At 49.6% G+C, this 24,460-nt stretch overlaps 1 protein-coding gene across 2 annotated transcripts in view; it reads right to left on the bottom strand.

The window, feature by feature from the left end:
- The window catches only part of DZIP1L (DAZ interacting zinc finger protein 1 like), a 521,233-nt gene that overhangs the window by 213,203 nt on the left and 283,570 nt on the right, over window positions 1-24,460 (bottom strand). For both annotated transcript variants that reach the window (XM_085634320.1, XM_085634319.1), the window contains exon 12: window positions 6,724-6,857. In XM_085634320.1, the coding sequence (XP_085490446.1) occupies window positions 6,724-6,857 (134 nt within the window). The remainder of the gene's footprint in view (window positions 1-6,723; window positions 6,858-24,460) is intronic.

Raw genomic sequence — 24,460 nt, 5'->3', positions numbered from 1 at the left:
GGAGGCCTTGAGGCCCAGCAAACTCTGAGTCAGTGTCACCGAAATCCAGGCTAGAGGCTGAAACATCGGTATCACAGTCTGAATATTCATCGTTCAGGAGGATAGACCTAAAAATGCACCATGTCCAGGACAGCTCCCATGATGGGGAGCATGTGAGAGGGAGTCAGGTGTAACTTCGGCACGTTGGTAGTGAACCCCATCGAATGCAGATGGTTCGTCATAGTCTAAAGGTGGGAGACATCTTCCTGAGGCAAGCTTTCCTTCAACAGCCAATCGTCGAGGTGGAGGCAGACTGGAAACACTAACCTCCGCAGATGAGCTGCGACCATCAACAACACCTTTGTGAACCCCTGAGGGGGCACTGCTAACGCCGAAGGGGAGCACATCAAACTAAAACTGCTCTTGACACACCATGAACCGCAAAGAATGCCTGTGGGTAGGCAGGACGAGAATGTGGAAATATGGTTCATGCAAGTCCAACACTCCTATCCAGTTTCCTGGGTCCATGGCAGACAGAACTTGCATAAGCATTTTCAATTTCTCCTTTTTCAAGGACAGGTTAAAAAGGTGCAGGTCTAGAATAGGGTTAAGGCCTCCTTCCTTCTTTGGCACTAGAAAGTAGCAGGAATGGCAACCACAAACTACTTCTGATGCCACCATCTTCTCTATGGCTCCCTTGGCCAAGTCAGCCAACACTTCTTGGCAGAGTAAGGAGAGTTGGTCCTCCATCATTGAGTCACAGGTTGTGAGAAAGTGCCATCTTTCTTGCATGGTATGCCCCCACTTTTTGCTGAATTGCAGAATGTACTTTGACTGAGTGTGCCCTGGACTCCTGCCAATCAGGTGCCCAGGGCCTATGTTCCTTCCCTAAAACCTAAAACCCAAATTGGCAAACCCTGGCCACATGTCAGCCCCTGGTAAATGGTACCCTAGGTACCCAGGGCCTTGTGACCAGGGAAGGCCTCTAAGGGCTGCAGCACTTATTGTGCCACCCTTAGAGGCCCTGTACCCTAACACAAACACACTGCCCTTGCAGTCTGAGTGTCTGGGTACAAAACAAAACAAATAGTCGACATGGCACACATCCCTGTGTGCCATGTCCACAACCTACACTGCCCTGGCATACATCAGCCACCCCTCTAGCTGGGTGCCCTATGCCAGTGGTGTGGGCACAGGAGCATGAGCCCCGTGCCCCTACAGTACCCAGGTCCATTCCTGGGCACTGTAAGTGCAGTGCTGCCATTTAAGAGTATATGGTGCTGAGAGCTCGTGAAACACGAACTCCACTTTCAACACTGAAGACTGAGAAGTTTGGTATCAAACTTCTCAGCACATTAAACCCGCACTGATGCCAGTGTGGAATTTAATGTACAAAGCACTACAGAGGGCATCTTAGAGATGCTCCCTGAAACATAACCTACAATCCACGTCTGGTCTGAGAGGCTGCCTAGGCTGCCACACAACAGACATGTTGCTGGACCCCTGGGTGGAGAGCCCCCACTCTCCTGGGCCTGCAACAATGCACATCCTGGGCGAGGTGCTAGGTCTCCTCCCCCAGGATGGGCAGGGGGAAGCTTCAAAGGCATGCCACCTTTGTGAGCTTCTCCAGGCCACTTGCTGTACTCAGCAACTGGCCCCCACTCTGGCAGGAAGACTGGCCGGAAACCCCCAGTAAGGACAGGGGATGTGCCAGCCTCTGCCAACCCCATCCCTCAGGAGGGGGAGGCGAGGTCAAGCACATCTCCGGGCTCTCGCCATCTTGAAGATGGGAAGCCCTGCCCAATCAGGACTAGGCTACTGCCCCCCTCCCACAGGAGAGTGGCAGGATAGGGGGTGTACCCACCCCAGGGCAGGGACACAGTGGTCCCTGCCCTTTACCTACCTGTAACGCCCATAAACCTAGTATTTAGGGGCACCCTGAACCTTCCTTCCTTAGATTCCAGATTCCAAAAAAGCAAAGAAGAGCAAGAAGAAAGAAGACCTGCCGTGAAGCTGCTAAGAAGAGGTAGACACCAACTGCTTTGGCCGCAGCCCTACCGGCCTGTCGACCCTCGAACCTGCTCCTGCTAAATCCCGGCACCTCTTGTGGCCAGCAACCTCACAAACCCCGGAGGACCTGGCTACCTTGTGACTCTGAGCATCTGGGACTCCCATGAGCAGTGGTTCTGCTCAAAGAAAGTTACTAACCCCTGGCATCAGCCCGGAACCGCGAACCCTAAACACTCTGCACCTGCCAAGCATGGCCTGTGCCGGAGTGGACAAAGACCCCGAGGACGTCCCCCCGGCGACTGTAACCCTGAATCCGGCACCCAAGGACTCACCTCGACGCTCCTGATGACGCCTGCAGCCTCAGAACCGGGGACCCCCCCCAACCGCGATCAACAGAGGGTAAGATTTCCCGACACCAAAAGGCACCCCTCCACCCGGCGCCCTGCGGCCTCCTATGCCCGACTCCTGGGTACCTACCTATCGTCCTACTACCCAACTTACCTCTCAAAGTGGTGGTGGCACCTGAAGAATCTTCGTCCCCGAGCTTGCAGCCTTTGTTCGTCCTGGAGCTTTCCAACTGAAATCCATTGAGCGCCAGAAGGCTCAAAAGCACCCTGCACCCGCCGCCCGAGTGGCCCTGGCAGTGTAACTTCTACTCCTACCTACTTCCCTATTTGCCCTGAGCAAGTAACCAGGAGCCCAGCTCCCACAGCCACGTGGCCTGCTAGTCAGCAGCCACCAACCAAGGCCCCCTGCCTCCCGTAGGATAACATTGGGCCTAACTCACTCTGCACCCGGCCGCCCCAGTGCCGCTGAGGGTGTAACAACTGTACCAACCTGACCCTGGGAGACCCCTAAGTCTGTGCCCAGAACCTTAACTCTTCCAGTCGAGTACTTACCCAAAAGCCGATAACCCAATTTTCTTCCATAGGGTAACATTGACTGGTTTCTTCTGAAAATTCTTCCAAGTGTGGAGTTTCTAAAAATTAAAATATTCACCTAAAATCAACCGAGTAACGAAAACGGAAATACTCACCTGCTATTAGGAGAGATCCCAGTGCTGGATCTTGGTGCCCAGCACAGACTCTGAAAAGTACTCACAACCATACTTCCCATTAACCCAATTTTCTTCCATAGGAAATCATTGACTGTTTTTCGGTGAAATTTCTTCTAAGTGTCGATTTTTGCAAACTACGAATATTCTTTAAAAATCGTACCAACTGTGAAAACGTAATTACTTACCTGTTTTAGAAAGAGGTCCCAGTACTGAGCCTAGGAGCCCAGCACTGGATTACAAAAGTAACGAGAACATACTATACCCGTAACTTGAATTTTCTCCCATAGGGAATCATTGACTGTTTTTCTATGAAATTTCTTCTAAGTGTCAACTTTTAATATAGCAAAATATTGCCTAAAAATCACAACAGTAACTAAGACGACTTTACTCACTTTTTTCCAAGAACTGTCCCAGGCCTGAATCTAGGATCCAGTCCTGGAGTTAGAAAAGTAATCCTGAAAGTAATCTATTGCAAATATCTTAAAACTCCCATTGAGCTTAATGTATTATTGTGTTTGAAATTGTGTTGCCTATTGCAACAACCTGTAACTATTACCTACAAAAGTCAATTGCATATTGCAAAAGTATTTAACTAAAACATCTCATTCTGAGAAAGTATATTTTAATACCTATTGTTGGTTCTGAAATAAAACAACCATATATTTTTTATATAAACCATTGGCCTAGAGTTCAGTTCTTGAGTGTGTGAGACCATTTGCTGACTGAGTGTGTACAACAAATGCTTTACACTGTCCTCTGATACTGCCTTACTGCTCGACCAAGCTACCACTTCAGAGAGTAATGTTATATCTAACTTTAACCTCTGCCAAACCTCTGGGGACTGTGGACTCTGTACACACTGTACCTATTTGGGAACAGTGTATACAGAGCCACTTTCTCACACAGGTGGGCAGCAGGGTGGTCACAAAGGGGAGGGAGTAGCCCCTTTGGACTAGCTGCAAAAAACAACGGTCAGATGCTACTGACCTCTAGTAGTTCAAGTGATGGCATATCCCCCCCATGCTCATGATGGTCGGCGGGAAAACTAAAGGAGTTTGAAAACTGAGGCTACCAGGGGGTGATGAACTGGCACAAAGTATGGCTACCTGTCCCACGTGGTCCTCGGCCACGAAAGATTGTGAAAATTGTTGGCCGTGGTGGCTGGGAGTGTAGAGGGGTGGATGAAAACCCCTTCCATGGCCACGAAACGGGGGAAGGCAAAATGGGGTTTGTGAGGAACCATGGAAAGGTCCAAGGACCTGGTCGTAGCCCTGCTATCCTAAAAGTGCTCCAGCGTTGATTCTGCCTTCTCTCCAAAGAGACGGAAGTCATCAAAGGGCATGTTCATGAGTGAGGCTTCGACATTCCCGGGCCTCCTCCAAGACCATGGGCAGCACTTGCGCAACCAAGTCCTAGATTGTATGGGAGTATCGGCTAAAGAGGCACGCGGTGTTCACCGAACGCAGTGAGAGGCAGGCAGAAGTGAACATCCTCTTCCAGAAGGTATCCAACCTTTTGAATTCCCTATCCAGTGGAGTTCACAGGACTTGATTTTGGAGGTGGAGGCCTGGACCACTAAGATCTCCAGGGTGGGGTGCTGGATGAGGAAGCTAGGGTCCCCTGGGGCGGGGCAATAACGGCTCGCAATCGTCCTATGCACAGGAGCCCCTGTGCAGGGCTTGGACCAGGCCCAGAGTAAAATGTCAGTAAGTGCTTCATTAAATGGGAGCAATGGTAGTGGGGGACAACTCCCGGGTGAAGCACCTCCGTGAAGATGTTTGTCTTGACTGATACTAAGGGTAGCGTAAGGTCCAGCACTTCAGCCGCCCACAGCACCACTATTACAAATGAGGCACCCTCCTCCGTAGTTACGGTAGGGGGGGGGAGACCAAGCCAGTGTCTAGTCCACTAGCATCTGCCAGATCCTCATACCAGGTGTCCTCTGGCTCTTCTAGTGTCTGATATCCATAAGAATCTACAGACTCCTCCCAATAAAAACCCAAACAAGGCCTGTTATATGAATAAGGCACTAGCCCTGATATGGTGAGTCTGCCCCCAATCAGCAGCGGACCTGGGGTCAGACCACACCTGTTCGTCTCCGTATCGGAATCGAGAATGATGATGGAGGCGGCGCCACCGCCAGGACTGGATCTGTCACTGGATGCCTGGGTCCAGAATGCCAAGGGTGAACTCACTGGCCGAAGACAAGTAGGGGGCCCTCCAAGACCCAAACGGCTTGGGGGTGCTCCAGAGGGTTAGGGCCATCCAAAAATTAGGTGCATGATCTAATGAAATTCTTTCAGATGGGTGTGTGTTGCTCCGGCTCACAGAAACTCAGGGAAGCGCCACAACAGCTTAGGAACAGGCTCCACCACAGGACTTGGCCTCAAGTGCTGACAGCCCTGCGACTCGTCCAAAGACTTGCACTGCAAAGTCGAAGACCTCTTTGACTTCATTTTCTTGTGGGACTTACCCGAACTTCCCCAGCGACTTGGAGTGAGCCGACGATCACCGAGCGCAACCCTGTGAATGATCCTGGGACCTTCCTTGAGACCGAGATCTGGAACGTCGCAGGGTCATATGACATTGGGCAGCAAGGAGATTGAGGGACCACTCCCTCAGCGCCATAGGATGCATGGCGCAGCAACCCGTGCTTGTCTTGGTGTCATGATTGCACTCCAAACCCCAAAGGCACAGCAAATGCGGGTCCATCACCAACATCTCTCGGTCGGTGAGTGGAGCTGCACAGCTTAAATCCTGCCTTCTTGGTGGACATACTGCACACCAGGAGACAAAGTCTTAAAAAGTATTCGACAAAAGGGTCAAAAAAAGGTCAATCAAAAAGTGACTGGGGGTAGCTCTCTCCAGATCTACGCTGACTAGTGTGGAAAGAAAGGAACTGATGTCAGTGCGCTGAGGTGGTGCCTATGTAGGCACCACACATGTCACTTCCGGCAGGGGAAGACCACGCCGACGCCACAAGTAACCGAACAACAACACCTACCAGTGCACGGGGTGACTGCTCATCAAAAGTTTCCGGATCCATTCTGACGCCTGGGGTATATTCTATGGTAAGGAATCTGCCACTAGAAGTCTCTATCAGATTTCTTTTATTATTTTGTCAAACAGAACTCAAAATTGCCCAAGATAGGTTTTGGAAAATAGGAGATGGTACTGGTTTTATTTCAGTCACCAGATATTGGATGAGGACTAGCTACAACTTTAAGGCATCATTTCAATACTGCTATTAACGATATGTCCTTTCTGGGCCATTTTGGAGTCTTTCAATTGTGGAAAATAGTATAGACTTTCAGTGTGAATCTCCCACTGTGATTGAACACCTTGGCCCTCACAACTGTTTTTCGGTGCAGCCAGTGAGTAGCTGCCAAGAATGAGGAAATATTACTAGATTGTCTCACAAGAAGTGTTACAAGTCTTCAATGAGGTTTCAATTTTTACAGACAACCTGATGTTTGTCAGGGAATAGCATATAAAATGTATGTCAATAAGGATAGTCTATGGGCCCTTTAGAGAACAGTGAATTCCCTTTAATTACAGGCTGACAAACAAATTCTTACACCAACTGTCAAGTACCAACAAATTAGCAATTCTGATTCAAAAATATTTCACAAGATACAATAAAAATCCCAATTTAGAATAATAAGCCTCCTGCGTACCTTCTTCACACCCATCATTTTCAGCTTCGCCTCAAGCCGCTCCTCCGAGGCTGATCGAAAATGCTTGATTAAGTTAGGATTTAGCCGCAAGGCTTCAGACAGCATACTTTTTTTATCGAAAGAGTTCTCCAACTCTGCAGGAAGGGACCAGAAAGTAAATGTAGTTTAAATCAGGAAAGTAGCTACAAGGTAAAGTTAAAAGAAGATCTGCCCATTAAAAGCGCACTCAAGTCACATTCTTGCTTTATACAAAAAAAACAAATATAATACATTCACAATGACACTTGCAGGTCTTCCTGTCAATATCCTAAGATGATGCAATACATCCCTAAAAAGGTGAGGAAGCATAGTGAGTGAAGTATCTCCCTTCAGGTAATTATCCAATTGTCTGTAGGCTTTCACAAGACATTGGATTGAAAGCTTTGTTCAAAATTGCCCAACTCACATTCCACGCCCTATTGGCTGTTCATTTAAATCTTCTACATAGAGTACAGGGCAATCATAAGATATTGTCTCTGAATAAAAGCAGTCGGGATATTTTCTAAAAAGGCTATGCCTCTGAAAGACCGATATGGTGTGCACCGTTCTCACATTCCCCTCATTTAGCAGGTTCAATCTAAGACACACTTGAGACAAGGTTTCCTGTCAGAGACTCTCAAAAAGGGACCTCATTAGGCCTTAATGCTCGAGGGACCATGACCAAGGCAGAGACCTTCAGGTCTGATACCCATTCTCAAAGAAGGTCTTCTCATTTGGAGCAAGGTAGCTTTCCAGGTTTTACATTTTTGTTCTCTCTAAAGAGAGCATTCTCCATAGCGCGGGACCAACTGCAAGAGTTTTTGGAATGTTGGTTTCTGACAGCAATGACGTAATTTATGTGTAGATTGATGTTGGAACAACATGTGATCAACCGTAAAATGGCCAATCCTGTAGCGGGGAAGTGTGGATACCTACTGAAAGATTTTTGCACATAATATCAGGATCAATATTTGGAAAGGGCCCACTGCAGATGCAAAGGTGCTTTTCACAATTTAAGAGGATTAAAAAGAAAGGAGTTAATAAAATATGAAGATCTAAAAGAAAAGTCAGAAAATCCAATAAAAGTTCTAAACAAGAATTAAGAAGCATACCTAAAAATGTTTGAGAACCCAAGGATCAAAAATCGTTTTTTTTTGTTTAGTAAAGGTCATTGCCTATGTGGGGGGGGGGGGGGGGGGGTGGAAGGCATTGTTGCAGGGATTCTGTCTAAAAACAGAACAATGTTTGGGACCACAGGACATCAGTATGTAGGGACTGTGTCACCATAACACATCAGTATCTAAGGGCCCAAATCCGACTCGCTCATAATCGCTTACCTGCCCCCCCCCAACCTTTTCAGACTAACAGGTAAGTAGGCACCCCAGAATACAACATTCCAGTCCCCTCAGGGAACCGTGGTAACAAATCATCACCTTTTGTTCTTTTACCCATGCACGTCCAAAATAAACAAGAATTAGTCACAAGAACAGTTTGCAAAATGTATTTAAACTACCACGTCTATTATGAAGCAACTGAGCTGCAATTAGAAAACATACAAAACTTATCAGGGTAATTAGCATTACTAATAAACAGTATACAATGAAAAGCGCTATCATGCCTAATGATATATCTGCCTAGTCTAGTCTCATTACCTGAGCACGGTGATATATCTGATCTCTGGGATTTGAACCAGCCCCCATACCTGGTGAACAAGTTACTTACCTTCGGTAACGCTTTTTCTGGTGGATACAGTATCCGCCTGTGGATTCCTCACCTTATGAATATCCCCTGTGCCAGCATTCTGCGGAAATTTTTCCTAGCTCTCCGCGCCGACGAGGGCGTAACAATACCATGGCTCCACACGCGGCTTCGCATGACGTCACTGGAGCCATAAGAGGACCACGTTGGCGTGATGACGTCAGTTCCACCCATTTTTTCCGTGCCACCGAGGCAAACAGGCAGACCGACCATAGACATAATGCATACATAGTACACAGTATTCACACACATACACTCAGTGAAAAAGGAAAGCAAACATTTCCTATAAACCTACACAAAGGCAAATAGAGGCAACACAAAATAACAATATGAAAGAACCATATTAACCAATACCTCTTTTAAAGTATAAAAGGGTGGACAACGGGGAGGCGGGTGGGTCAGTGAGGAATCCACAGGCAGATACAGTATCCACCAGAAAAAGCGTTACCGAAGGTAAGTAACTTGTTCTTCTGATGGATACATCTGCCTAAGGATTCCTCACCTTATGAATAGAATCCCACAGCAGTCCCACTCCTGAGACCCTGGGGAGGCGATGCGACCACCCCGATGCACGCAGAGGGCGTGTGCGACGAATCCGGTCTGTATGGGAAGTGAGGCGATACTTGTATGGATTCCAAGGCGTAGCTTCTCCCGTAGACATTTACTCGCAGACGCACGATATGACAAAATACGTCCCGCTAACTAGCGGTGCGACGATCTTCGATGACTCTGCGACGATGTTCGCAGCGATGAAATGCAGACCGCTAACGAGCGGTGCGCCGATCTCACTCAGCGGTGGCAGGCTCTGCGACGATACTCGCAGTGACGGGAATCTTCCCACTCCGGGGGCGATGCGCTCCGAAGATGAACGCGGCGTTGACATTGCAGCAGCGGCAGGCGCTGCGACGATCATCGCGGTGACGGAAATTTTCTCGCTAAGCCGGCGGTGCGTGAAAAAGTTGCAGATCTTTTACTTCTTTTCTCTTGGTCAGCTCCCCAACAGCAGGCACAACTTCCAGAGGCCCCACAATTGGATCAAGCACTCTAGGAAGGGCAGAACTCACACAGCAGAGTTCAGGGGGAAGCTGGGGGTGAAGTCCTTTTGTTCCTGGGACTTCTTAACAGGAGGCCAGCTCTACTCAGGCCCTTGGAGATTCCTTCAAGAAAGGGGACACAGCACACAGCAAAGTCCTTCCCCTCTCCTTGGCAGCAAAGCAACTGCAGGTCAGCCTTACAGCAGGTCAGTCCTTCTTTTCAGTCTTCCAGCTTTCTCCTTGGCAGAGGTTCCTTCTTGATTCCAGGATGATCTAATTTTCTGTAGTCTGGGTCCCAATATTTATACCCCAAAATCCTTTGTCCTCTGAGGGCAGAGGGGCCTTTGCCCAGGCCAAACCAGTTCTGGAGCACTCTGTTTACATGACTCCTTCTTTCCTTTCACAGTGCAGGGCAGAAATATCAGACGCCCCCCCCAGGAGGTGGAGCCAGCATTGTGGAGGGAAAGCACAGCCCTGGAGCACTTTGTTGACATGATTCCTTCTCTCCTTTCACAGTGCAGGGCAGAGACATCAGACGCACCACGGGGGGGGGGGGGGGGGGGGGGGGGGGAGCCTACACTGTGGGGGGCAGGCGCCGTCCTATTCAGGTCCCAGGTGCAACTCCCCCCTCCCATCTAGATGCAGATCTCTCTATTCAGCCCTGTGCTGGCTCAACCTGTCTCTGGGAATTCCCCAGCCCCCTGGAATTCCCCAGCCCCCGTCACTCAAACTCCCGACAAGGAATACACAGCCTAGCAAAGGCAGGTTTGGATGGTTAGACGAGAAAATACCTACTTTCTAAAAGTGGTATTTTCAAACACAGTATGTTAAAACCAACTTTACTAAAAGATGTATTTTATCATTCTGAGTTCAGGCATACTAAACCTGAATTTCTACCATGTTCCCTGAGTCAGTTTAGGATTATAAGATGTAATAATCAAACTGCCCATTCTGGCCTATGGAGAACAGGAAGCCTTGCATTAGTGGAAAACGAAAATGTCTGTAATTCACTGCCAGAGCATGTCACCCACACTAGTACATGCTCTACCTTTCACATACACTGCACCCTGCCCAGGGGGGTACCTAGGGCCTTCCATAGGGGTGTCCAATGTGTATAGAAAGGGAAGGGTTAGGCCTGGCCAGTGTGGACACTGGTCAGGGCAGCATGGCAGTTAGCAACTGCACCCAGTCACCGCGGTGGCAGGCCTGAGACACCATTTTAGGGCTACTCATGTGGGTGGCACAATCAGTGCTGCAGGCCCACTAGTAGCATTTGAATCACCAGCCCTGGCACACTTGGTGCACTTTACTAGGGACTTCCTGGTAACACAAATATTCCAATCATGGATAACCAATTACAATAACAATTTACCTAGGGAGCACTTGCACTTTGACACTGATCAGCAGTGGCAAAGTGCCCAAAGCATCTAAACCAGCAAAAACGAAATCCAGCACAGCGTCAAAAATACAGGAGGTAGAGGCAAAAAAGTCAGGGGAAACCACGCCAAAGATGCCAAGTCTAACAGGCATAATAAAAGGAGTGGGCGGAAACATGTTAGTAAGCCCCTTAATGAACCTTAAAACTATTGGAGACTTAAAAAAAGATGGCTGATCAGGCAAACAAAGAAATGCCGATAAAGCCGATAAATATCCTTTAACAGTGGCCACAGCACAACCCTGCTGGGCCAAGTGAAGCGAAAAACAATGAACATCAGAAAGATGAGTTTTTAAGGGATCAATAGACTTCTCCTCACACCATCTAACAAATTTTGACGACCTGTATGAGTAGATAGACCTGGTGGAGTGTTGCCTGGCCGATAATATAACATCCACTACAGCAGGCGGGAGAGAGAAAGAATTCAGGTTGCCCCGTTCAATCTCTTGGCATGAAGGTTCAGGCTCTGGAGGTGGGGATGCAGAACCTGCCCCTGCGACTGCGAGAGGAGGTCTACCCTGAGAGGGAGACGGAGCGGAGGTTGCGATGAGAGGTGAAGAAGGTTCGTGTACCACACCCTTTTTGGCCCATCCGGGGCGATCAATATAACTAGGGCCCGGTGTTGGGGAATCTTCCTCAGAACCAGAGGAATCAAGGGTATGGGAGGAAACGCGTAAAGGAGTAGCGAGCTCCAACTCAACTGAAACGCGTCCCCCAATGCTCCCTGCCTCGGAAACTGGAGACTGCAGAATGACGGGCAGTGCGCGTTCTCGAGAGTGGCAAACAGGTCCAACCGAGGAGTTCCCCACGTCCAGAAGATGTATTGAACTACCTCCGGATGAAGCCTCCACTCGTGATTGGCGGAGAACTGCCGACTGAGACGTTCAGCACTCCGGCCACATGATTTGCCATCAAACAAATCCGATGGTCCTGAGCCCAGGGCCAGAGCCGCAACGCTTCTCTGCAGAGAAGGTACGACCCTACTCCTCCCTGCTTGTTGACATACCACAGCAGTGTTGTCCGTCAGGACTTGAACTGACTGACCGCGAAAGGAAGGGAGAAAGGCCTTGAGAGCTAAACGTATCGCCCGCAATTCCAGAAGATTGATATGAGACAATCTTTCCTCTGGAGACCAAAGACCCTTGAACTCCAGATCCCCCAGATGAGCACCCCACCCTAGGGTAAAGGCAGCCGTTATCACTGTGGCCACCGATGGAAGAAGGTGGAAAGGCTTTCCTTGAGACAGATTGCCCTCCACGAAGACAGATCCGCCGCAGCTTCTCTAGAGATCCTGACAGACTCCCTGAGATCTCCGTTATGCTGATACCACTGCCTGCGGAGGAACCACTGAAGCGCCCTCATGTGCCAGTGTGGATAGTTGACCAACAGAATGCAGGAAGCGAACAGACCGAGCAGGCGAAGGACCTTCAGAACCGGAACAACCACTCCACTGTAAAACAAGGGAATCATTTCCTGAATGTCGAGAATCCTTTGAGGAGGAGGAAAAGCTTGACACACAGTGGTATCCAGTACTGCCCCGATGAACAGGTTGCGCTGAGAGGGCACTAGGTGAGACTTGGTTATATTTATCGAAAAACCCAATTTGTACAACAGCTAAGCTGTTACCTGCAGATGATGAAGCACCATCTCTGGCGACTCTGCCTTCAGAAGCAAGTCGTCCAGGTAGGGGAAAACCGGAATCCCCGACCTCCTGAGATGGGCAGCCACCACTGCCATCACCTTGGTGAAGACTCGAGGTGCAGTAGTAAGACCAAACGGAAGAACCGCAAACTGGTAGTGCTGCGACCCAACCGTAAATCAGAGAAACTTCATGTGCGACTTCAGGATTGGAATGTGAAAATAGGCATCCTGTAAGTCGATGGACACATTCCAGTCCTCTTGCTGCAGCGCCTGAAGAACCTGCGCTAGGGTGAGCATCTTGAATCTCTCCTGCTTGAGAAACAGATTCAAGATTCCGAGGTCCAGGATTGGACGTAACCTGCCATCCTTTTTGGGAATCAGAAAATACCGGGAGTAGCATCCATGACCCCTTTCCTGCTCCGAAACCACCTCTATCGCACCTTTTTGTAACAGGGCAAGAACCTCCTTTTGAAGGAGAAGTAAATGATCCTCCGTGCAAAACCCTTGGCAAGGAGGGTAAGGAGGAGGGAATTCCCTGAAGGGAAGGGCGTACCCATTTTCTACCAGCTCTAAAACCCAAAGGTCCACAGTGATCGATTTCCAATCTAGTAGAAAATGGGTAAGCCGACCTCCCACGGTACCTACATGATCCAGGATGGCGGATCTAGGGCTGCTTTCCCACATTACCAGGAGGGGCTGGGGAGATATAGGAGGAGGAGGAGGAAGGTTGACGCCCGGCTCCACGAAGGCGACCTCTGCCTTTACCCCTATAGGACTTATACAAGGTGTTTTGTTGCTTCTGCTGCTGAGGTTGTCTGAAACTTCGAAAAGAAGACTTCCCAAAGCCTCTGTATCTTTTATACCAGTAACCTCTCGCCTGTGATAGCAGACCCAAAGACCTCACTGTGGCCTTACTGTCCTTAAATCTTTGCCAGGCAGAATCCGCCTTGTCCCCAAAAAGTCTGGACCCATCAAAAGGCAGATCAAGAACAGCAGCCTGCACATCAGGAGAGAACCCAGAAGACCTCAACCACGCATGTCTTCTTGTTGCAATGGATGAACCCATCACCCTGGCAACAGAATCCGCCGTGTCCAGGCCAAACTGGATGACTTGGCGAGCTGCAGCCTGAGAGTCCGCCAACACCTCACTCAGATTACCCCTGTCTTCCTCAGACAGCTTTGGAAGAAGCTGTTTGGCAGAGTTCATTAGGGCATGAATGTATCTACACAAGAGACAAGTGGCGCAGGTAGATTTTAGTGCCATGCTAGCAGAAGAAAAGACCTTTTTTGCAGACTGTTCTAGCTTCTTGGAATCCCTGTCGGCCGGAGCCTGCGGAAAAGCCCCCGTAGACTGCTTCGAACAAGAAGCCTGCACCACCAAGCTCTCAGGAGAGGGGTGAGATGAAATGAACACTGGATCCTCAGGAGCAGGTCTATATCTTCTGGACACTGACCTTGAAACCGCAGGAGCAGAAAGAGGGTTGCGCCACACCTCGAGGATTGGCTCAGTCAGTGCATCATTAATGGGCAAGAGTGGTTCAGCCACCAAGGACGGACAATGAAGGACCTCCGTAAGAAGATTAGGCTTATACTCAGCCATAGGGAGCTGCAAATCCCAAAATTCCGCAGCCTTCCTAATCACAGAATGGTACGGAGCAACCTCCTTCGAGGGAGAAGCCTTCTGAGAAACAAAGTCCCACTCTGGAGAAGTGTCAAGTCCACTTGCCTCACACAAGTCCCCAAACACATCCTCTGTGTCATACACTTCCCCTTTCTCTCTCTCATCCGCCTGGTACTGCTCCTCCTCCAACAACCTCTGCACCTCCCTCCTCGAGCGCATCTTCGGTTGTGGCGTCGGCGGCGCCACATGCGGCGCCGATGGCTCCAGAAGCGGCGTCAAAGAAGGATCTGCTGTAGTAACCGGTGCCGCTCGAATCCGAGAAGCTTCACGGGATGGAGCCGGGACTGCCCATACGGCGTTAACATCCTCGGAGCCGAAAAATGCCAGGACGGCGTCGCCGGCATGAAAAGCACAAAGGGGGCCTGTGGATACTGGTAAGGCACACCCAAATTAAATGCCAAAAGACCCATGGGAACCGAAGGTGCACCAGAGGGGTATGAGGCCCTGGTGAACACGCCATACATTGCATTAAGGAAATGCGATGGATCCGAACCCGGCACCGGAAACTGTGGATATTGAGCCGGTTCAAGATCCAAACGAGGCACCTCTGGAGTCGAAGCTGCTGGAGCCACAGGTGGAGCCGCAGGAGCCGAAGGAACCTCAGCATCAGCCGGATTCGAAACACCCTCTGGAGATGGTGAGAATATCGGCGTCGAAGACTGCTCCGGAGTTCACTTGTATGATGGAGAACGAACTGGAGTCGCCTGAGGAGACGCTGAAGGAGAAGAGTTGGAGAAGGTGACCTCGAAGCTACAGCCTTCGATGACCGGCGCCAAGAAGCATGTCTCTTCTTCTTATGCTTCATCTTGTAGTCGTGCGACGTCGATGACCTGGACTTCGACCTTTTTTTACCCCTTTTTTCTTTTCTTGCCTTGGCCATATACAGCTTGGCCTCCCGTTCCTTCAGAGCCTTCGGGTTCATCTTCCTGCAGGAAGAACAGCTCTCGACGTTGTGGTCAGACGACAAACACCATAGACAGTCTTCATGCGGGTCAGTGATAGACATGTGAACTCCACATTCCTTACAGGGCTTAAAGCCAGACTTCTGTGGGGCAGACATGTCAAAAGAGAAAAAGATACAATCGAAACAACAAAGTATCCAGTCGAAAGTATGGAGAGTCCCAGAAAAAACTGTTAGCGTCTACACAGAGGAAAAAAGGGAACTGACGTCATCACGCTGACGTGGTCCTCCTATGGCTCCAGTGACATCATGCGGAGCTGCGTGCCGAGCCATGGTACTGTGACGACCTCGTCGGTGCGGAGAGCTAGGAAAAATTTCCGCGGGATGCTGGCGCAGAGGATATTCATAAGGTGAGGAATCCACAGGCAGATGTATCCATCAGAAATTTGTAGTTAGGTAATCTGCATCTCAGGACCTTTCACTCTGCTAGAAATTCTCCTGTCTATATTCAAAGCGACAAGTCACTGCTTATGTGATAAGAAATACCATACTCGAAAACAGCAGTTGGGTCTCTCTATTATGTCTAGGTGTTAGGGTCCGACCACAGAGAAAAACAGGGGACTATGTTGTTTGAACTTGCACAAAATGTTCATTCTGAATGCCAGCAGAAGCGCTGAATAACAAAACATGTGCAGCCTATTTCAAAAATAATAATGTGGCACAAACCCAAATGTGTGACTTGGTTACTTGTGCAAAACAAAAGCAGCCTACAATGTGTACAGTTAGGCTATCATAGGGGAAAAATACAGTGGGCCCTATAGGGGACTCACAACAACATCTCAAGAAGTTTCAGAAGCATCCCAAAGTACAGGGAGACAGAGAGGGCCCAATGAGAGGCAATGGCAGCCAGAGTAGGCAAATAGAATGGCAACTCACACTGCCTCAAAGCATCAAAGAGAAGTCATCAAGTTCACTCCGCAATGTCTTATTCTCTGACCTTACTCTTTGTGCTGGAGTCAAATACTTCAAGGGACTAGCAGGTAGAATATGGTGGGACAAAGAGAAAAATACAAGCAGAGTGGGCATGGGAGGAGCACCAAGCAGGGAGAAGTTTAGAGAACAGCCAACTAGGGGCACTGATCCATTTCCATTATTTACAAAGAAGAGTAATGAGCAGGTTGCTATGGGAGCAGACGAACAAGTTACTTACCTTCGGTAACGCTTTTTCTGGTGGATACAGTATCTGTATGTGAATTCCTAACCTTTTGAATGACCCCTCCGCCAGCATTCCACTGAAACTTTTTTCTTGCCGTCCTACGTCGACGAGGACGTCATAATGGCGCGGCTCCGCTAGCAACTCCGTATGACGTCTTCGGATCCACAAGAAGACCTCGTCAGCATGCTGACGTCAGTTCCACCCATTTTATCCGTGCCTCTGAGGCAAACCGGTGGACCGACAACATAACTGGAGTATACACAGTATACAATATATACATAAATACACACAGTATACAGAAAATAAGAAAAGCTAAAGAAACAAAGCATTTCCTATAAACCAATAGCAAGGCAATCAAACGACATAGGGAAACAACCGTGTCAAATAACCAATAAGTCCTTTGGTATACGAAGGTGGACAATGGGGAGGCGGGTGGGTCAGTGAAGAATCCACAGGCAGATACTGTATCCACCAGAAGAACAAGTTACTTACCTTTGGTGACGCTTTTTCTGGTGGATACAGTATTTGCCTGTGGATTCCTCACCTTGTGAATATACCCTGCGCCAGCAACATTCGGAAATTTTTTGTAGCTCTCCGACGAGGACGACGTCACAATAGCATGGCTCCGCACGCGGCTCCGCTGATGTCACTGGAGCCATAAGAGAGCCTCGACGGCGTGATGACGTCAGTTACGCCCTTTTTTTTTCGTGCCTTCGAGGCACACGGACAGACCGACAACAATATATATACTGTATACACAGTACATAATCAAACCAACACACACAGTGTGAAGTCAATGCAGGATAGAGAAAAGAAATAACACACTTCCTTTGACAGTAACAGATAGATTTGTTCACATTATCACTATTGTAGGTATACAAGGGTGGACAACGGGGAGGCGGGTGGGTCAGTGAGGAATCCACAGGCAGATACTGTATCCACCAGAAAAAGCGTTACCGAAGGTAAGTAACTTGTTCTTCTGATGGATACATCTGCCAGTGGATTCCTCACCTTGTGAATAGAGTCCCACAGCAGTCCCCACTCCCGGAGGAGGGTGTCCACCCTTCTATACCAAAAGGTCCTGAAGGATGGAACGTGCAAAGTGTCCGTTTCTCCCCACCTCGGAATCTAAGCAGTAATGCTTCGTGAAAGTATGGAGGGAGGCCCAAGTTGCTGCTCTACAAATGTCCTCCACAGGAACACCTCTAGATAAGGAAGATGTAGAAGACATTGCCCTGGTAGAGTGAGCCCTTAAACCCTCTGGATGTTCCTTACCAGCCAAAGAGTAACAGATCTTGATGCACAAGATAATCCATCTGGAAAGGATGCGCTTGTGCACCGCTCTGCCTTTCCTGCAGCCAATGAAGCCCACAAAGAGCTGGTCATCCACTCGAAAGTCTTAAGTTCTATCGAGGTAAAAACTCACCGCCCTCTTAGGGTGCAAGCGGTGAAGCCGCTCCTCTTCCTTGGAAGGGTGAGGGGGAGGATAGAAGGTAGGAAGGGTAATGGACTGCCCCAGATGGAAAGGAGTTTCCACCTTAGGCAGAAAAGCAGCCCTGGTCCCGAGTACCATTCTTTCAGCATGAATGGTCAAAAACGGGGGCTTCGAACTCAGAGCCTAAAGCTCACTTACCCTCCTTGTCGAGGTAATGGCAATGAGAAAAACTGTTTTAAAAGACAATAGCCTTAAGGGACACTTGTGCAAGGGTTCAAAGGGAGAACCTATCAAGTAAGTTAAGACAAGATTTAAGTCCCATTGAGGAACAATAAATGGAGTGGGCGGAAATTTGTTGGTAAGGCCCTTAATGAAACGTAACACAATAGGTGATTTAAACAAGGACGGCTGATCCGGCAAGCAAAGGAATGGGGACAAAGCCGATAATTAACCCTTCACAGTAGCTACAGCAAAACCTTGCTGAGCTAGAGAGAGAAAAAAATGAAGGCTGTTGGATAAACAAGCCCTCAAATAGTCAATAGACTTCTCCCCACACCAAAGGACAAATTTGGACCACCTATAGGAATAGATAGACTTGGTGGAGTGACGCCTGGCTGACAAAATCACGTCCACAACGTCATCCGGGGGGAGAAAAAGAATTCAGGTTGCCCCGTTCAATCTCCAGGCATGAAGGTGTAAGCTCTGAAGGTGGGGGTGTAGAACCTGCCCCTGCGACTGCGAGAGGAGGTCTGACCTGAGAGGGAGATGGCGTGGAGGGCACGAGGAGTGGTGGAGAAGATCTGTATAACACACCCTTCTTGGCCAATCCGGGGCGATCAATATGACTTGGGCTCGGTCTTGGCGAATCTTCCTCAGAACCCGAGGAATCAAGGGTATGGGAGGAAACGCGTAAACGAGATGTGAGTCCCATCTCAACTGAAACGCGTCCCCTAAAGCCCCCTGCATCGGTTACTGGAGACTGCAGAATGACAGGCAGTGAGCGTTCTCGTGAGTGGCAAACAGGTCCACCCGAGGAGTTCCCCACATCCGAAAGACGTGACGAACCACCTCCGGATGGAGCCTGCACTCATGGTCGGCAGAGAACTGCCGACTGAGACTGTCTGCACGCACGTTCAGAACTCCGGCCAGATGATTTGCCATCAGACAAATCCGATGATCCTGAACCCAGATCCAGAGACGCAGAGCCTCTCTGCAGAGACAATGTGACCCCACTCCTCACTGCTTGTTGACATACCACATCGTGGTAGTGTTGTCCGTCAGGACTTGAACCGACTGACAGCGAAGGGAAGGGAGGAAGGCCTTGAGTGCCAAAGGTATCGCCGGCAACTCCAAAAGGTTGATGTGAATCAACCTTTCCTCTGGAGACCAAAGACCCTTGATCTCCAGATCCCCCAGATGCGCACCCCACCCTAAAGTGGATGCATCCGTTATCACTGTGGCCACCGATCGAGGTAGATGGAAGGGCTTTCCTTGAGAAAGATTGCCCTCCACGTTCCACCAAGACAGATCCGCTGCAGCTTCTCTGGAGATCCTCACAGACTCCCTGAGATCTCCATGGTGCTGATACCACTGCCTGCAGAGGCACCACTGGAGCGTTCTCATGTGCCAGCGTGCATGGTTGACCAACAGAATGCAGGAAGCAAACAGACCGAGCAGACTAAGGACCTTCAGGACTGGAACGACCGCTCCATTGTAAAACAAGGGAATCATTTCCTGTATGTCGAGAATTCTTTGTGGAGGTGGGAATGCTCGACACACAGTAGTGTCTAGTACCGCCCCTATGAACAGGTTGCGCTGAGAGGGCACCAGGTGAGATTTGAGCACGTTTATCGAGAAACCCAATTTGTACAACACCTGAGTTGTAACCTGCAGATGATGAAGCACCTTCTCTGGCGACTCTGCTTTGATCAGCCAGTCAACCAGATAGGGGAAAACTGGAATCCCCGACCTTCTGAGATGGGCTGCCACCACTGCCATCACCTTGGTGAAGACTCGAGGTGCAGTAGTAAGACCAAACGGGAGAACCGCAAACTGATAATGTTGCGACCCTACTGTAAAACGGAGATACTTCCTGTGCGACTCCAGAATCGGAATATGAAAATACACATCCTGCGATCGACACCATCCAGCCGCGCTTGAAGAACCTACGCAAGAGTGAGCATCTTGAACTTCTCCTGCTTCATAAAAAGGCTCAAGATCCTGAGATCCGGGATTGGACGTAGCCTGCCATCCTTCTTGGGTATCAGGAAATACCGGGAGAAGCATCCCTGACCCCTTTCCCGCTCTGGAACCACCTCTATCACACCTTTTTTTCAGTAATGTTAGGTCTTCCTCCTGCAGGAGAAGAAGGTGGTCCTCCGAGCAAGCACCTTGGCAAGGAAGGTAATTTGGAGGGAATTCCCGAAAGGGAAGGGCATACCCATTTTCCACAAGATTTAGAACTCAAAGGTCTGTAGTGACAGATTCCCAATATTGCAGAAAATGGGTAAGCCAACCCCCCCACAGGACCAACATGATCCAGAATGGTGGATCTAGGGCTGCTTTGCTGTGGCAAGTGGGAGGGAGGTTGAGGAGGAGGAGGAGGAGGAGGAGGAGGAGGAGGGCTGACGACCTCGTGGACGACCTCTGTTCTTGCCCCTGTAGGCCTTATACAGGGTATTTAGCTGCTGCTGCGGCTGAGGCTGCCTGTAGGTCCGAAAGGATGACCTCCCAAAACCTCTGTACCTTCTGTAAGAGGAACCTCTAGGCTGCGCCTGCAGGCCCAGAGACTTAGCTGTGGCTTTGCTGTCCTAGAACCTTTCCAAGGCTGCATCTGCTTTCTTTCCAAACAGTCCAGAAGCATCAAAGGGTAGGTCTAGAAGTGATGCCTGCACATCTGGAGAGAACTCCGACGACTTTAGCCAAGCACTTCTTCTTGTGGCAATCGAGGAGCCCATGATCCTGGCAACAGAGTCCGCAATGTCCAAACCACTCTGAATAACTTGACGTGCAGCTGCTTGAGTGTCCGACAAGACCTCATTAAAATTCTGCCTATCCTCCTCAGACAATTTAGGAGCCAGCTGTTTTGCAGAGTCCATCAGGGCGTGGATGTAACGGCCCAAAAGGCAGGTGGCATTTGTGGACTTCAAGGCCATACTTGCCGAGGAGAACACCTTCTTGGCTGACTGGTCAAGCTTTTTTGACTCTCTATCACCAGGAACTTGAGGAAATGCTACAAAAGACTTCTTCGAAAAGACAACTTGAACCACCAGACTCTCAGGAGAAGGATGGGATGTTAGGAAGTCCGGATCTCCTGGAGCCGCCCTGTACCTCCTAGAAACAGATTTTGACACTGCTGGAGCCGAAAAGGGCTTACGCCAAACCTCCATAACTGGCTCAGTGATGGCATCATTGAAAGGAAGCAAAGGTTCTACTACAGTGGAGGGAGAATGAAGAACCTCCGTCAAGATATTGGACTTAAATTCAGCTGTTGGGAGCTGCAAGTCTAAGAGCTCTGCTGCCTTCCTTATAACTGTGTGGTAAGAAATCACATCCTTAGAGGGAGCATCTGAAGGAGGAGAAAGCTCCCATTCTGGGGACATATCAAGGCCACTTGCCTCCCTTAAGTCTTCAAATAAGTCATCTGACTCTTGAAGTTCACCTTCCTCCATTTCTCCTGCCCGATACCTCTGTTCTTCCAAAAGCCTCTGCGCCTCCCCTCCTGTATCTTATCCTCGGAACAGGCGTCGGCGGCGCCACACACGACTCCGACGGAGCCGGCGTCGAACACGGATCCGGAGGCACAGTCTGAGCCGAACGAGGTCGAGTTGGCGGAGCCGGAGATGAAGGGAACAGTGTCAACGTCCTCGGCGCCGGGAAATGCCAGGACGGCGCCGCTGGAAGGAATGGCATAAAGGGAGCCTGAGCATAGGCCTGAGGAACCCCCAAATTAAAGGCCATTGGACCCATGGGACCCGAAGGTGCTACAGAGGGGTACATGACTCTTGTAAAGACACCATACATGGCATTCAAGTAATGCGATGGGTCTTGACCTGGGCCAGGGAAAGGTGGGTAAGGGCCCGATAAAGTCTCAGGCTGAGGTATTACCGGACTCAGGCCAATCGGCACCGACGGTGGAGCCAATGGAGTAAACGACTCATCAGGTACTGGAGCCTCTTCCACCGGAGCCGGAGAATGCGTCGGAGATGGAGCCGTAGCTAGAGAATGCTCCGGAGAAGCTGCAGGCGAAGCCGGACGAACAGGTGAAGCCGGATTCTAAACCGAAGGAGAAGGAGAAACATAGTCCTTACAACGCCGAGGAACTGGAGAAGTCTATTTCGGAGCCGTCTCCTTATCTGAACGGCGTCGAGAGCTGTGCCTCTTCTTCTTCTTATGCTTCTTTGATTTTGAAGCATGACGTCGACTTCGAACCCGACCTCTACCTGGATCGCCTTCGACCTCTCTTCTCCTTCCTCATCTTCGCTATGAACAGCTTGGCCTCTCTCTCCTTTAAAGCGTTCGGGTTCATCTTACGGCAGCAATAGCACCCCTCGACGTCGTGATCCGACGACAGGCACCAGATACAATATACGTGAGGATCCGTGATGGATGTATGTCCTCCGCACTCTCTGCAGGGCTTGAACCGTGACTTCCTCGACGACATCTTCAGGAAAGAAGCAAGACAAGACCAGAAACACAATCCAGAAAAACAAAGTAACTAGACAAGCTACGGAGAGTCCCAGAAAAACGTTAGCGTCGACGGCGCGGAAAAAAGGGAACTGACGTCATCACGCCAACGAGGCTCTCTTATGGCTCCAGTGACGTCATCCTCGTCGGTGTGGAGAGCTACAAAAACTTTCCGAATGTTGCTGGCGCAGGGGATATTCACAAGGTGAGGAATCCACTGGCAGATGTATCCATCAGAAAAAGCGTTACCGAAGGTAAGTAACTTTTTCTTCTGATGGATACATCTGCCTGTGGATTCTTCGCCTTTTGAATTGAATTTTGCAACAGTCCCACTCCCAGAGGAGGGTGTCTACCAACCATACCAAAAAATCCTGAAGCACAGGGCGTGCAAAATGGTCATCCCTCCTAACCTCCGAATCCAAGCAGTAATGCTCCGCAAAGGTGTGGAGGGAGGCCCAAGTTGCTGCCTTACAAATGTCAATAACGGGAACACATCTAGCCAAAGCAGAAGAAGAAGACTTTGCTCTAGTGGAAGGAGCTCCAATACCTTCAGGAGGTTCCTTCTTGGCCAAGGTGTAGCAGATCTTGATGCACAAGATGATGTACCTGGAGAGTGTCCGCTTGTGAAAAGCCTTGCCCTTCATATGTCCAACATAGCCCACGAAGAGCTGATCGTCCAGTCCAGATCCTTGGTTTTGTCCAAATAGAAACTGATAGATCTTTTGGGATCCAGGCGATGAAGTCTCTCCTCCTTGGAAGGGTGAGGGGGAGGATGGAAGGTAGGTAAGGTAATGCATTGCGCAAGATGGAAAGGAGTAACCACCTTAGGCAGGAAAGCAGCCCTGGTTCTGAGAACCATCTTTTCTGCATTAATGGTTAAAAACGGAGGTTGGGAACTGAGAGCCTGAAGCTCACTTACACTCCTGGCCGAGGTAACAGCGATCAGAAAGACGGTTTTGAAAGACAGACGCATCAACGGACAACTATGAAACGGCTCAAACGGAGAACCAATAAGGAAAGGGAGTATAAGATTTAAATCCCAGTGAGGCATAATGAAGGGAATAGGAGGAAACCTATTGGTGAGGCCCTTAATGAACCTCATAACAACTGGAGATTTAATCAAAGACGGCTGGTCCGGCAAACAAAGGAAAGCCGACAAAGCCAACAATTAACCCTTTACCGTGGCCACAGCACAACCCTGCTGAGCCAAAGAAAGAGAGAAACTCAGCGCATCAGACAAATGGGCCTTCAAAGGATCAATGGACCTCTCTCCACACCATTTCATAAATTTAGACCACCTGGAGAAATAAACAGATTTGGTGGAGTGTCTTCTGGAAGATAAAATAACGTCCACCACAGCAGGTGGGAGAGAGTAAGAACTCAGGTTGCCCTGTTCAATCTCCAGGCATGAAGGTGCAGCCTCTGGAGTTGGGGGTGTAGAACCTGCCCCTGGGACTGCGAGAGGAGATCTGCCCTTAGAGGGAGTGTAAAGGAGCAGAGAACTCCATTACAACTGAAATGTGTCCCCCAACGTTCCCTGTATCAGACACTGGAGACTGCAGAACAACGGGCAGTGTGCGCTCTCGCGAGTGGCAAAGAGGTCCAACCGAGGAAATCCCCACATCCTGAAGATTAGATGGACCACCTCCGGATTAAGCCGCCACTCGTGAACGGCCGAAAAGCGCCGACTGAGACTGTCCGCAAGAACATTTAGCACTCCTGCCAGATGATTTGCCCTAACACAAATCTGATGGTCCCGAGCCCAGGACCAGAGTCGCAGAGCCTCTCTGCAGAGACGATCCGACCCTACTCCTCCCGGTTTGCTTATATACAACATGCGGAAGTGTTGTCCGTCAGGACCTGAACCAACCGACGGCGAAGGGAGGGAAGAAAGGCCTTGAGAGCTAAACGTATCACCCGCAATTCCAGCAG

Source organism: Triturus cristatus, chromosome 11, assembly GCF_964204655.1.
Source record: "Triturus cristatus chromosome 11, aTriCri1.1, whole genome shotgun sequence".
NCBI classification, from domain to species: Eukaryota; Metazoa; Chordata; class Amphibia; order Caudata; family Salamandridae; genus Triturus; species Triturus cristatus.
This window is presented reverse-complemented; position numbering and strand designations above follow the sequence as displayed.